The sequence below is a fragment of the Venturia canescens genome, chromosome 8 (genome assembly GCF_019457755.1).
Source record: "Venturia canescens isolate UGA chromosome 8, ASM1945775v1, whole genome shotgun sequence".
Lineage (NCBI taxonomy): Eukaryota > Metazoa > Arthropoda > Insecta > Hymenoptera > Ichneumonidae > Venturia > Venturia canescens.
Genome location: NC_057428.1, coordinates 8,877,858 through 8,890,734, shown reverse-complemented (window position 1 = coordinate 8,890,734; position 12,877 = coordinate 8,877,858). Strand labels below are relative to the sequence as shown.

The window sequence follows — 12,877 nt, the reverse complement described above, 5'->3', positions numbered from 1 at the left end:
ATGGTTGAGTTTGGGCTCCGGAAATATTCGGGAAACCTCGAACATATCACATTCAGCTTGTCGTTTTTGATCATTGTCTCGATTTCGTATTTGTGTTTCCTTGGTAAACTGTTTCCTTGGTAAGTATTTTAGTTACTGTTTTCCTAATATTCAATTTTATTAATCATTTTCAGGTTCAACGCGGTCCTCTGGAGAGGAGTCAACATAACTGTTTCATCTGTAAGTATCTGAATCACAGACTTCCCAATATTCAATTTTTTAAATAATATTCAATTTTTTCAATTATTTTCAGGTTCGACACGGTTCTATGGAGAGGCGACAACAAAACTGTTTGACCGGTAACTATTTCAATTATCATTTTGCCAATATTCAATTTTTATTCAGTAGCATTAACGCACTTACCTTGAAGATTTCTATAGTTTTCTTCACTGTGATCCATTAAAAATCTTTGGACACTGAGATATTTTAACATTTTATGGCCATCTGTCCAAACTGCTGCAACAATCGGCTTTATCAGTTCCAGACTGACTTTTTGGGGCTTTTCAAATCGTCCCGCTTCACAAATGGCTGCATAACACCGTTCGTCAGCATTGATAGCCTTGAGGAGTTCAGTGTATTTTGGGTTAAATGCAGCAGCATGTAATTTTCTTGGAAAACATCTTTTCCACCCTTCGGTTTCGCTGAAAAATGAAATGCCTAAAATAGACATGCCAACATATATCGGTTTGTTAAACATAACCTGGAGATTTCGCAACTCTACAGCGATTAAATTTTCCGCAAAAATACTTCGACTGTGAAAGTTAGGTTTAGCGATCATAGCCTCTGCTCCATATCGACCTGCCCATTGCGTTAACAGTTTAACTTGGACGTGACTACGAACATCCTCCATGGTTTTTCCAAACACAGCATTATTCAATAATTTGAATAGATTTTTTTCAAAATCATTTTTCGCACGTGTACGAGAAATTGTGTATTCAAATCAATGTATGTTTTGAGCCAGGAAGATTGCTTAGCTGAAACTTCAAGACTCTGTGGATTTTCGTGATTTTCAAACCATGTTTTAAACACTGCTGCAATGCACGATAATGTATGACATATCGTTTTTTTCGAAATTGGTTATATACTTGGAGTTGATCTGGAATATCCAAAACACTTGCACAATGCACATAGTGATTTGCCATTTTGTCCAACGCATGATAAACGTCCGGGCTCGGAGCAAGAGAAGCTTCTTGCAACGGTGAATGCGAAAAAACGATGACTCCTCTCCAGAGGACCGTGTTCAACCTTCAAATGATTAGAAAAATTGAATATTAGGAAAACAGTGAAAGATGATCCAGACCCATGGATCCGTCGTATATACCTCGATTTAGTAATAAGCGAATTGAACAGACTAAATTGAATATGTGCGACGGATCCGTGGGTCTGGATCATCTTTCATTACTGAAAACAAAAAACGAATATATCTCATTTGGGTTTGACATGGAGAGAAATCATCAAAACTGTTTCCTCGGTAAGTATTTTAGTTACTGTTTTCCTAATATTCAATTTTTCTAATCATTTTCAGGTTCAACGCGGTCCTCTGGAGAGGAGTCAACATAACTGTTCCATCGGTAAGTATTTCAATCACAGATTTCCCAATATTCAATTTTATTAATCATTTTCAGGTTCAACGTGGTCCTTTGAAAAGAAATGAACAAAACCGAATTACGTTCTCTGCACTCACCGTGATTGATTTCACGAAACCTTTGATTCCTCGTACAATTTTCAATTCCGGTTATAGAGGAAGATGGCGGCGGAATCACTGATTCTTCAGAATCCGGACTGCTCTCGTTTGTCTCGGTCAAACCAGGCGCCAAACTTCTTTCCATTTCGGCTGCAGGAGCCGTCGCTTTGCCGCCATTTGCGTCCTGAGCACTCTGCGAACTGGACTGTTGACAAAAAAATTGTCATAAGTTGGAAAAAAGTTTAAATTAAATGAATTTTTTTATACTTACTTGTTGGTTAATATATTCAGCGATATAAAATCTCCGGTTCATAACGAAAGTCCGCATGATGGCCCGGAGGGATGCGTTTGACATATTGCAATATAAATCAGTCACTTTATCCAGATTCTCCACAGGAATGGTTGAGTTTGGGCTCCGGAAATATTCGGGAAACCTCGAACATATCACATTCAGCTTGTCGTTTTTGATCATTGTCTCGATTTCGTATTTGTGTTTCCTTGGTAAACTGTTTCCTTGGTAAGTATTTTAGTTACTGTTTTCCTAATATTCAATTTTATTAATCATTTTCAGGTTCAACGCGGTCCTCTGGAGAGGAGTCAACATAACTGTTTCATCTGTAAGTATCTGAATCACAGACTTCCCAATATTCAATTTTTTAAATAATATTCAATTTTTTCAATTATTTTCAGGTTCGACACGGTCCTATGGAGAGGCGACAACAAAACTGTTTGACCGGTAACTATTTCAATTATCATTTTGCCAATATTCAATTTTTATTCAGTAGCATTAACGCACTTACCTTGGAGATTTCTATAGTTTTCTTCACTGTGATCCATTAAAAATCTTTGGACACTGAGATATTTTAACATTTTATGGCCATCTCTCCAAACTGCTGCAACAATCGGCTTTATCAGTTCCAGACTGACTTTTTGGGGCTTTTCAAATCGTCCCGCTTCACAAATGGCTGCATAACACCGTTCGTCAGCATTGATAGCCTTGAGGAGTTCAGTGTATTTTGGGTTAAATGCAGCAGCATGTAATTTTCTTGGAAAACATCTTTTCCACCCTTCGGTTTCGCTGAAAAATGAAATGCCTAAAATAGACATGCCAACATATATCGGTTTGTTAAACATAACCTGGAGATTTTGCAACTCTACAGCGATTAAATTTTCCGCAAAAATACTTCGACTGTGAAAGTTAGGTTTAGCGATCATAGCCTCTGCTCCATATCGACCTGCCCATTGCGTTAACAGTTTAACTTGGACGTGACTACGAACATCCTCCATGGTTTTTCCAAACACAGCATTATTCAATAATTTGAATAGATTTTTTTCAAAATCATTTTTCGCACGTGTACGAAATTGTGTATTCAAATCAATGTATGTTTTGAGCCAGGAAGATTGCTTAGCTGAAACTTCAAGACTCTGTGGATTTTCGTGATTTTCAAACCATGTTTTAAACACTGCTGCAATGCACGATAATGTATGACATATCGTTTTTTTCGAAATTGGTTATATACTTGGAGTTGATCTGGAATATCCAAAACACTTGCACAATGCACATAGTGATTTGCCATTTTGTCCAACGCATGATAAACCTCCGGGCTCGGAGCAAGAGAAGCTTCTTGCAACGGTGAATGCGAAAAAACGATGACTCCTCTCCAGAGGACCGCGTTGAACCTTCAAATGATTAGAAAAATTGAATATTAGGAAAACAGTGAAAGATGATCCAGACCCACGGATCCGTCGTATATACCTCGATTTAGTAATAAGCGAATTGAACAGACTAAATTGAATATGTGCGACGGATCCGTGGGTCTGGATCATCTTTCATTACTGAAAACAAAAAACGAATATATCTCATTTGGGTTTGACATGGAGAGAAATCATCAAAACTGTTTCCTCGGTAAGTATTTTAGTTACTGTTTTCCTAATATTCAATTTTTCTAATCATTTTCAGGTTCAACGCGGTCCTCTGGAGAGGAGTCAACATAACTGTTCCATCGGTAAGTATTTCAATCACAGATTTCCCAATATTCAATTTTATTAATCATTTTCAGGTTCAACGTGGTCCTTTGAAAAGAAATGAACAAAACCGAATTACGTTCTCTGCACTCACCGTGATTGATTTCACGAAACCTTTGATTCCTCGTATAATTTTCAATTCCGGTTATAGAGGAAGATGGCGGCGGAATCACTGATTCTTCAGAATCCGGACTGCTCTCGTTTGTCTCCTCCGATCTAGACAGCGAAATTACTGATTCTTCAGAATCCGGACTGCTCTCGTTTGTCTCGGTCAAACCAGGCGCCAAACTTCTTTCCATTTCGGCTGCAGGAGCCGTCGCTTTGCCGCCATTTGCGTCCTGAGCACTCTGCGAACTGGACTGTTGACAAAAAAATTGTCATAAGTTGGAAAAAAGTTTAAATTAAATGAATTTTTTTATACTTACTTGTTGGTTAATATATTCAGCGATATAAAATCTCCGGTTCATAACGAAAGTCCGCATGATGGCCCGGAGGGATGCGTTTGACATATTGCAATATAAATCAGTCACTTTATCCAGATTCTCCACAGGAATGGTTGAGTTTGGGCTCCGGAAATATTCGGGAAACCTCGAACATATCACATTCAGCTTGTCGTTTTTGATCATTGTCTCGATTTCGTATTTGTGTTTCCTTGGTAAACTGTTTCCTTGGTAAGTATTTTAGTTACTGTTTTCCTAATATTCAATTTTATTAATCATTTTCAGGTTCAACGCGGTCCTCTGGAGAGGAGTCAACATAACTGTTTCATCTGTAAGTATCTGAATCACAGACTTCCCAATATTCAATTTTTTAAATAATATTCAATTTTTTCAATTATTTTCAGGTTCGACACGGTCCTATGGAGAGGCGACAACAAAACTGTTTGACCGGTAACTATTTCAATTATCATTTTGCCAATATTCAATTTTTATTCAGTAGCATTAACGCACTTACCTTGGAGATTTCTATAGTTTTCTTCACTGTGATCCATTAAAAATCTTTGGACACTGAGATATTTTAACATTTTATGGCCATCTCTCCAAACTGCTGCAACAATCGGCTTTATCAGTTCCAGACTGACTTTTTGGGGCTTTTCAAATCGTCCCGCTTCATAAATGGCTGCATAACACCGTTCGTCAGCATTGATAGCCTTGAGGAGTTCAGTGTATTTTGGGTTAAATGCAGCAGCATGTAATTTTCTTGGAAAACATCTTTTCCACCCTTCGGTTTCGCTGAAAAATGAAATGCCTAAAATAGACATGCCAACATATATCGGTTTGTTAAACATAACCTGGAGATTTTGCAACTCTACAGCGATTAAATTTTCCGCAAAAATACTTCGACTGTGAAAGTTAGGTTTAGCGATCATAGCCTCTGCTCCATATCGACCTGCCCATTGCGTTAACAGTTTAACTTGGACGTGACTACGAACATCCTCCATGGTTTTTCCAAACACAGCATTATTCAATAATTTGAATAGATTTTTTTCAAAATCATTTTTCGCACGTGTACGAAATTGTGTATTCAAATCAATGTATGTTTTGAGCCAGGAAGATTGCTTAGCTGAAACTTCAAGACTCTGTGGATTTTCGTGATTTTCAAACCATGTTTTAAACACTGCTGCAATGCACGATAATGTATGACATATCGTTTTTTTCGAAATTGGTTATATACTTGGAGTTGATCTGGAATATCCAAAACACTTGCACAATGCACATAGTGATTTGCCATTTTGTCCAACGCATGATAAACCTCCGGGCTCGGAGCAAGAGAAGCTTCTTGCAACGGTGAATGCGAAAAAACGATGACTCCTCTCCAGAGGACCGCGTTGAACCTTCAAATGATTAGAAAAATTGAATATTAGGAAAACAGTGAAAGATGATCCAGACCCACGGATCCGTCGTATATACCTCGATTTAGTAATAAGCGAATTGAACAGACTAAATTGAATATGTGCGACGGATCCGTGGGTCTGGATCATCTTTCATTACTGAAAACAAAAAACGAATATATCTCATTTGGGTTTAACATGGAGAGAAATCATCAAAACTGTTTCCTCGGTAAGTATTTTAGTTACTGTTTTCCTAATATTCAATTTTTCTAATCATTTTCAGGTTCAACGCGGTCCTCTGGAGAGGAGTCAACATAACTGTTCCATCGGTAAGTATTTCAATCACAGATTTCCCAATATTCAATTTTTCTAATCATTTTCAGGTTCAACGCGGTCCTCTGGAGAGGAGTCAACATAACTGTTCCATCGGTAAGTATTTCAATCACAGATTTCCCAATATTCAATTTTATTAATCATTTTCAGGTTCAACGTGGTCCTTTGAAAAGAAATGAACAAAACCGAATTACGTTCTCTGCACTCACCGTGATTGATTTCACGAAACCTTTGATTCCTCGTACAATTTTCAATTCCGGTTATAGAGGAAGATGGCGGCGGAATCACTGATTCTTCAGAATCCGGACTGCTCTCGTTTGTCTCCTCCGATCTAGACAGCGAAATTACTGATTCTTCAGAATCCGGACTGCTCTCGTTTGTCTCGGTCAAACCAGGCGCCAAACTTCTTTCCATTTCGGCTGCAGGAGCCGTCGCTTTGCCGCCATTTGCGTCCTGAGCACTCTGCGAACTGGACTGTTGACAAAAAAATTGTCATAAGTTGGAAAAAAGTTTAAATTAAATGAATTTTTTTATACTTACTTGTTGGTTAATATATTCAGCGATATAAAATCTCCGGTTCATAACGAAAGTCCGCATGATGGCCCGGAGGGATGCGTTTGACATATTGCAATATAAATCAGTCACTTTATCCAGATTCTCCACAGGAATGGTTGAGTTTGGGCTCCGGAAATATTCGGGAAACCTCGAACATATCACATTCAGCTTGTCGTTTTTGATCATTGTCTCGATTTCGTATTTGTGTTTCCTTGGTAAACTGTTTCCTTGGTAAGTATTTTAGTTACTGTTTTCCTAATATTCAATTTTATTAATCATTTTCAGGTTCAACGCGGTCCTCTGGAGAGGAGTCAACATAACTGTTTCATCTGTAAGTATCTGAATCACAGACTTCCCAATATTCAATTTTTTAAATAATATTCAATTTTTTCAATTATTTTCAGGTTCGACACGGTCCTATGGAGAGGCGACAACAAAACTGTTTGACCGGTAACTATTTCAATTATCGTTTTGCCAATATTCAATTTTTATTCAGTAGCATTAACGCACTTACCTTGGAGATTTCTATAGTTTTCTTCACTGTGATCCATTAAAAATCTTTGGACACTGAGATATTTTAACATTTTATGGCCATCTGTCCAAACTGCTGCAACAATCGGCTTTATCAGTTCCAGACTGACTTTTTGGGGCTTTTCAAATCGTCCCGCTTCACAAATGGCTGCATAACACCGTTCGTCAGCATTGATAGCCTTGAGGAGTTCAGTGTATTTTGGGTTAAATGCAGCAGCATGTAATTTTCTTGGAAAACATCTTTTCCACCCTTCGGTTTCGCTGAAAAATGAAATGCCTAAAATAGACATGCCAACATATATCGGTTTGTTAAACATAACCTGGAGATTTCGCAACTCTACAGCGATTAAATTTTCCGCAAAAATACTTCGACTGTGAAAGTTAGGTTTAGCGATCATAGCCTCTGCTCCATATCGACCTGCCCATTGCGTTAACAGTTTAACTTGGACGTGACTACGAACATCCTCCATGGTTTTTCCAAACACAGCATTATTCAATAATTTGAATAGATTTTTTTCAAAATCATTTTTCGCACGTGTACGAGAAATTGTGTATTCAAATCAATGTATGTTTTGAGCCAGGAAGATTGCTTAGCTGAAACTTCAAGACTCTGTGGATTTTCGTGATTTTCAAACCATGTTTTAAACACTGCTGCAATGCACGATAATGTATGACATATCGTTTTTTTCGAAATTGGTTATATACTTGGAGTTGATCTGGAATATCCAAAACACTTGCACAATGCACATAGTGATTTGCCATTTTGTCCAACGCATGATAAACCTCCGGGCTCGGAGCAAGAGAAGCTTCTTGCAACGGTGAATGCGAAAAAACGATGACTCCTCTCCAGAGGACCGCGTTGAACCTTCAAATGATTAGAAAAATTGAATATTAGGAAAACAGTGAAAGATGATCCAGACCCACGGATCCGTCGTATATACCTCGATTTAGTAATAAGCGAATTGAACAGACTAAATTGAATATGTGCGACGGATCCGTGGGTCTGGATCATCTTTCATTACTGAAAACAAAAAACGAATATATCTCATTTGGGTTTGACATGGAGAGAAATCATCAAAACTGTTTCCTCGGTAAGTATTTTAGTTACTGTTTTCCTAATATTCAATTTTTCTAATCATTTTCAGGTTCAACGCGGTCCTCTGGAGAGGAGTCAACATAACTGTTCCATCGGTAAGTATTTCAATCACAGATTTCCCAATATTCAATTTTTCTAATCATTTTCAGGTTCAACGCGGTCCTCTGGAGAGGAGTCAACATAACTGTTCCATCGGTAAGTATTTCAATCACAGATTTCCCAATATTCAATTTTATTAATCATTTTCAGGTTCAACGTGGTCCTTTGAAAAGAAATGAACAAAACCGAATTACGTTCTCTGCACTCACCGTGATTGATTTCACGAAACCTTTGATTCCTCGTACAATTTTCAATTCCGGTTATAGAGGAAGATGGCGGCGGAATCACTGATTCTTCAGAATCCGGACTGCTCTCGTTTGTCTCCTCCGATCTAGACAGCGAAATTACTGATTCTTTAGAATCCGGACTGCTCTCGTTTGTCTCGGTCAATCCAGGCGCCAAACTTCTTTCCATTTCGGCTGCAGGAGCCGTCGCTTTGCCGCCATTTGCGTCCTGAGCACTCTGCGAACTGGACTGTTGACAAAAAAATTGTCATAAGTTGGAAAAAAGTTTAAATTAAATGAATTTTTTTATACTTACTTGTTGGTTAATATATTCAGCGATATAAAATCTCCGGTTCATAACGAAAGTCCGCATGATGGCCCGGAGGGATGCGTTTGACATATTGCAATATAAATCAGTCACTTTATCCAGAATCTCCACAGGAATGGTTGAGTTTGGGCTCCGGAAATATTCGGGAAACCTCGAACATATCACATTCAGCTTGTCGTTTTTGATCATTGTCTCGAATTCGTATTTGTGTTTCCTTGGTAAACTGTTTCCTTGGTAAGTATTTTAGTTACTGTTTTCCTAATATTCAATTTTATTAATAATTTTCAGGTTCAACGCGGTCCTCTGGAGAGGAGTCAACATAACTGTTTTATCTGTAAGTATCTGAATCACAGACTTCCCAGTATTCAATTTTTTGAATAATATTCAATTTTTTCAATTATTTTCAGGTCCGACACGGTCCTATGGAGAGGCGACAACAAAACTGTTTGACCGGTAACTATTTCAATTATCATTTTGCCAATATTCAATTTTTATTCAGTAGCATTAACGCACTTACCTTGAAGATTTCTATAGTTTTCTTCACTGTGATCCATTAAAAATCTTTGGACACTGAGATATTTTAACATTTTATGGCCATCTGTCCAAACTGCTGCAACAATCGGCTTTATCAGTTCCAGACTGACTTTTTGGGGCTTTTCAAATCGTCCCGCTTCACAAATGGCTGCATAACACCGTTCGTCAGCATTGATAGCCTTGAGGAGTTCAGTGTATTTTGGGTTAAATGCAGCAGCATGTAATTTTCTTGGAAAACATCTTTTCCACCCTTCGGTTTCGCTGAAAAATGAAATGCCTAAAATAGACATGCCAACATATATCGGTTTGTTAAACATAACCTGGAGATTTTGCAACTCTACAGCGATTAAATTTTCCGCAAAAATACTTCGACTGTGAAAGTTAGGTTTAGCGATCATAGCCTCTGCTCCATATCGACCTGCCCATTGCGTTAACAGTTTAACTTGGACGTGACTACGAACATCCTCCATGGTTTTTCCAAACACAGCATTATTCAATAATTTGAATAGATTTTTTTCAAAATCATTTTTCGCACGTGTACGAAATTGTGTATTCAAATCAATGTATGTTTTGAGCCAGGAAGATTGCTTAGCTGAAACTTCAAGACTCTGTGGATTTTCGTGATTTTCAAACCATGTTTTAAACACTGCTGCAATGCACGATAATGTATGACATATCGTTTTTTTCGAAATTGGTTATATACTTGGAGTTGATCTGGAATATCCAAAACACTTGCACAATGCACATAGTGATTTGCCATTTTGTCCAACGCATGATAAACCTCCGGGCTCGGAGCAAGAGAAGCTTCTTGCAACGGTGAATGCGAAAAAACGATGACTCCTCTCCAGAGGACCGCGTTGAACCTTCAAATGATTAGAAAAATTGAATATTAGGAAAACAGTGAAAGATGATCCAGACCCACGGATCCGTCGTATATACCTCGATTTAGTAATAAGCGAATTGAACAGACTAAATTGAATATGTGCGACGGATCCGTGGGTCTGGATCATCTTTCATTACTGAAAACAAAAAACGAATATATCTCATTTGGGTTTGACATGGAGAGAAATCATCAAAACTGTTTCCTCGGTAAGTATTTTAGTTACTGTTTTCCTAATATTCAATTTTTCTAATCATTTTCAGGTTCAACGCGGTCCTCTGGAGAGGAGTCAACATAACTGTTCCATCGGTAAGTATTTCAATCACAGATTTCCCAATATTCAATTTTATTAATCATTTTCAGGTTCAACGTGGTCCTTTGAAAAGAAATGAACAAAACCGAATTACGTTCTCTGCACTCACCGTGATTGATTTCACGAAACCTTTGATTCCTCGTACAATTTTCAATTCCGGTTATAGAGGAAGATGGCGGCGGAATCACTGATTCTTCAGAATCCGGACTGCTCTCGTTTGTCTCCTCCGATCTAGACAGCGAAATTACTGATTCTTCAGAATCCGGACTGCTCTCGTTTGTCTCGGTCAAACCAGGCGCCAAACTTCTTTCCATTTCGGCTGCAGGAGCCGTCGCTTTGCCGCCATTTGCGTCCTGAGCACTCTGCGAACTGGACTGTTGACAAAAAAATTGTCATAAGTTGGAAAAAAGTTTAAATTAAATGAATTTTTTTATACTTGTTGGTTAATATATTCAGCGATATAAAATCTCCGGTTCATAACGAAAGTCCGCATGATGGCCCGGAGGGATGCGTTTGACATATTGCAATATAAATCAGTCACTTTATCCAGATTCTCCACAGGAATCGTTGAGTTTGGGCTCCGGAAATATTCGGGAAACCTCGAACATATCACATTCAGCTTGTCGTTTTTGATCATTGTCTCGATTTCGTATTTGTGTTTCCTTGGTAAACTGTTTCCTTGGTAAGTATTTTAGTTACTGTTTTCCTAATATTCAATTTTATTAATAATTTTCAGGTTCAACGCGGTCCTCTGGAGAGGAGTCAACATAACTGTTTTATCTGTAAGTATCTGAATGACAGACTTCCCAGTATTCAATTTTTTAAATAATATTCAATTTTTTCAATTATTTTCAGGTTCGACACGGTCCTATGGAGAGGCGACAACAAAACTGTTTGACCGGTAACTATTTCAATTATCATTTTGCCAATATTCAATTTTTATTCAGTAGCATTAACGCACTTACCTTGAAGATTTCTATAGTTTTCTTCACTGTGATCCATTAAAAATCTTTGGACACTGAGATATTTTAACATTTTATGGCCATCTGTCCAAACTGCTGCAACAATCGGCTTTATCAGTTCCAGACTGACTTTTTGGGGCTTTTCAAATCGTCCCGCTTCACAAATGGCTGCATAACACCGTTCGTCAGCATTGATAGCCTTGAGGAGTTCAGTGTATTTTGGGTTAAATGCAGCAGCATGTAATTTTCTTGGAAAACATTTTTTCCACCCTTCGGTTTCGCTGAAAAATGAAATGCCTAAAATAGACATGCCAACATATATCGGTTTGTTAAACATAACCTGGAGATTTTGCAACTCTACAGCGATTAAATTTTCCGCAAAAATACTTCGACTGTGAAAGTTAGGTTTAGCGATCATAGCCTCTGCTCCATATCGACCTGCCCATTGCGTTAACAGTTTAACTTGGACGTGACTACGAACATCCTCCATGGTTTTTCCAAACACAGCATTATTCAATAATTTGAATAGATTTTTTTCAAAATCATTTTTCGCACGTGTACGAAATTGTGTATTCAAATCAATGTATGTTTTGAGCCAGGAAGATTGCTTAGCTGAAACTTCAAGACTCTGTGGATTTTCGTGATTTTCAAACCATGTTTTAAACACTGCTGCAATGCACGATAATGTATGACATATCGTTTTTTTCGAAATTGGTTATATACTTGGAGTTGATCTGGAATATCCAAAACACTTGCACAATGCACATAGTGATTTGCCATTTTGTCCAACGCATGATAAACCTCCGGGCTCGGAGCAAGAGAAGCTTCTTGCAACGGTGAATGCGAAAAAACGATGACTCCTCTCCAGAGGACCGCGTTGAACCTTCAAATGATTAGAAAAATTGAATATTAGGAAAACAGTGAAAGATGATCCAGACCCACGGATCCGTCGTATATACCTCGATTTAGTAATAAGCGAATTGAACAGACTAAATTGAATATGTGCGACGGATCCGTGGGTCTGGATCATCTTTCATTACTGAAAACAAAAAACGAATATATCTCATTTGGGTTTGACATGGAGAGAAATCATCAAAACTGTTTCCTCGGTAAGTATTTTAGTTACTGTTTTCCTAATATTCAATTTTTCTAATCATTTTCAGGTTCAACGCGGTCCTCTGGAGAGGAGTCAACATAACTGTTCCATCGGTAAGTATTTCAATCACAGATTTCCCAATATTCAATTTTATTAATCATTTTCAGGTTCAACGTGGTCCTTTGAAAAGAAATGAACAAAACAGAATTACGTTCTCTGCACTCACCGTGATTGATTTCACGAAACCTTTGATTCCTCGTATAATTTTCAATTCCGGTTATAGAGGAAGATGGCGGCGGAATCACTGATTCTTCAGAATCCGGACTGCTCTCGTTTGTCTCCTCCGA

The 12,877-nt window shown here is 37.9% G+C and overlaps 3 protein-coding genes across 4 annotated transcripts; all 3 read right to left on the bottom strand.

Annotated features, from left to right (window-relative positions):
* Positions 1–24: 24 nt before the first annotated feature.
* Positions 25–2,103, bottom strand: LOC122415074 (uncharacterized). 2 transcript variants are annotated; one of them, XM_043426903.1, is made up of 3 exons: positions 1,995–2,103; positions 1,724–1,928; positions 25–143 (listed from the first exon to the last, which is right to left on the bottom strand). In XM_043426903.1, the coding sequence occupies exons 1-3, from the start codon at positions 2,076–2,078 to the stop codon at positions 133–135; spliced, it is 300 nt and encodes a 99-aa protein (XP_043282838.1). In that variant the 5' UTR covers positions 2,079–2,103; the 3' UTR covers positions 25–132. The 2 variants fall into 2 exon arrangements, with proteins under 2 accessions (XP_043282838.1, XP_043282837.1); XM_043426902.1 differs by lacking the exon at positions 25–143 and adding an exon at positions 467–680.
* A 4,977-nt stretch (positions 2,104–7,080) lies between these two features.
* On the bottom strand, positions 7,081–8,607 carry LOC122415224 (uncharacterized). Its single transcript, XM_043427211.1, has 2 exons — positions 8,403–8,607; positions 7,081–7,259 (listed from the first exon to the last, which is right to left on the bottom strand). The coding sequence occupies exons 1-2, from the start codon at positions 8,605–8,607 to the stop codon at positions 7,093–7,095; spliced, it is 372 nt and encodes a 123-aa protein (XP_043283146.1). The 3' UTR covers positions 7,081–7,092.
* Positions 8,608–9,268: 661 nt separating this feature from the next.
* Positions 9,269–11,141, bottom strand: LOC122414978 (uncharacterized). Its single transcript, XM_043426708.1, has 3 exons — positions 10,909–11,141; positions 10,582–10,846; positions 9,269–9,540 (listed from the first exon to the last, which is right to left on the bottom strand). The coding sequence occupies exons 1-3, from the start codon at positions 11,107–11,109 to the stop codon at positions 9,374–9,376; spliced, it is 633 nt and encodes a 210-aa protein (XP_043282643.1). The 5' UTR covers positions 11,110–11,141; the 3' UTR covers positions 9,269–9,373.
* Positions 11,142–12,877: the final 1,736 nt, after the last annotated feature.

Excerpts from the sequence above, each read along its gene's own strand:
- LOC122415074 (XM_043426902.1), bottom strand. The coding sequence starts at position 2,078 with ATGTCAAACGCATCCCTCCGGGCCATCATGCGGACTTTCGTTATGAAC. Across the intron at positions 1,929-1,994 it reads CTGAATATATTAACCAACAA|TCCAGTTCGCAGAGTGCTCA; the intron begins GTAAGTATAAAA and ends TTTTGTCAACAG. Across the intron at positions 681-1,723 it reads GTTTCGTGAAATCAATCACG|CGAAACCGAAGGGTGGAAAA; the intron begins GTGAGTGCAGAG and ends TTCATTTTTCAG.
- LOC122415224 (XM_043427211.1), bottom strand. The coding sequence starts at position 8,607 with ATGGAAAGAAGTTTGGCGCCTGGATTGACCGAGACAAACGAGAGCAGT. Across the intron at positions 7,260-8,402 it reads GTTTCGTGAAATCAATCACG|CGAAACCGAAGGGTGGAAAA; the intron begins GTGAGTGCAGAG and ends TTCATTTTTCAG.
- LOC122414978 (XM_043426708.1), bottom strand. The coding sequence starts at position 11,109 with ATGATCAAAAACGACAAGCTGAATGTGATATGTTCGAGGTTTCCCGAA. Across the intron at positions 10,847-10,908 it reads CTGAATATATTAACCAACAA|TCCAGTTCGCAGAGTGCTCA; the intron begins GTATAAAAAAAT and ends TTTTGTCAACAG. Across the intron at positions 9,541-10,581 it reads GTTTCGTGAAATCAATCACG|CGAAACCGAAGGGTGGAAAA; the intron begins GTGAGTGCAGAG and ends TTCATTTTTCAG.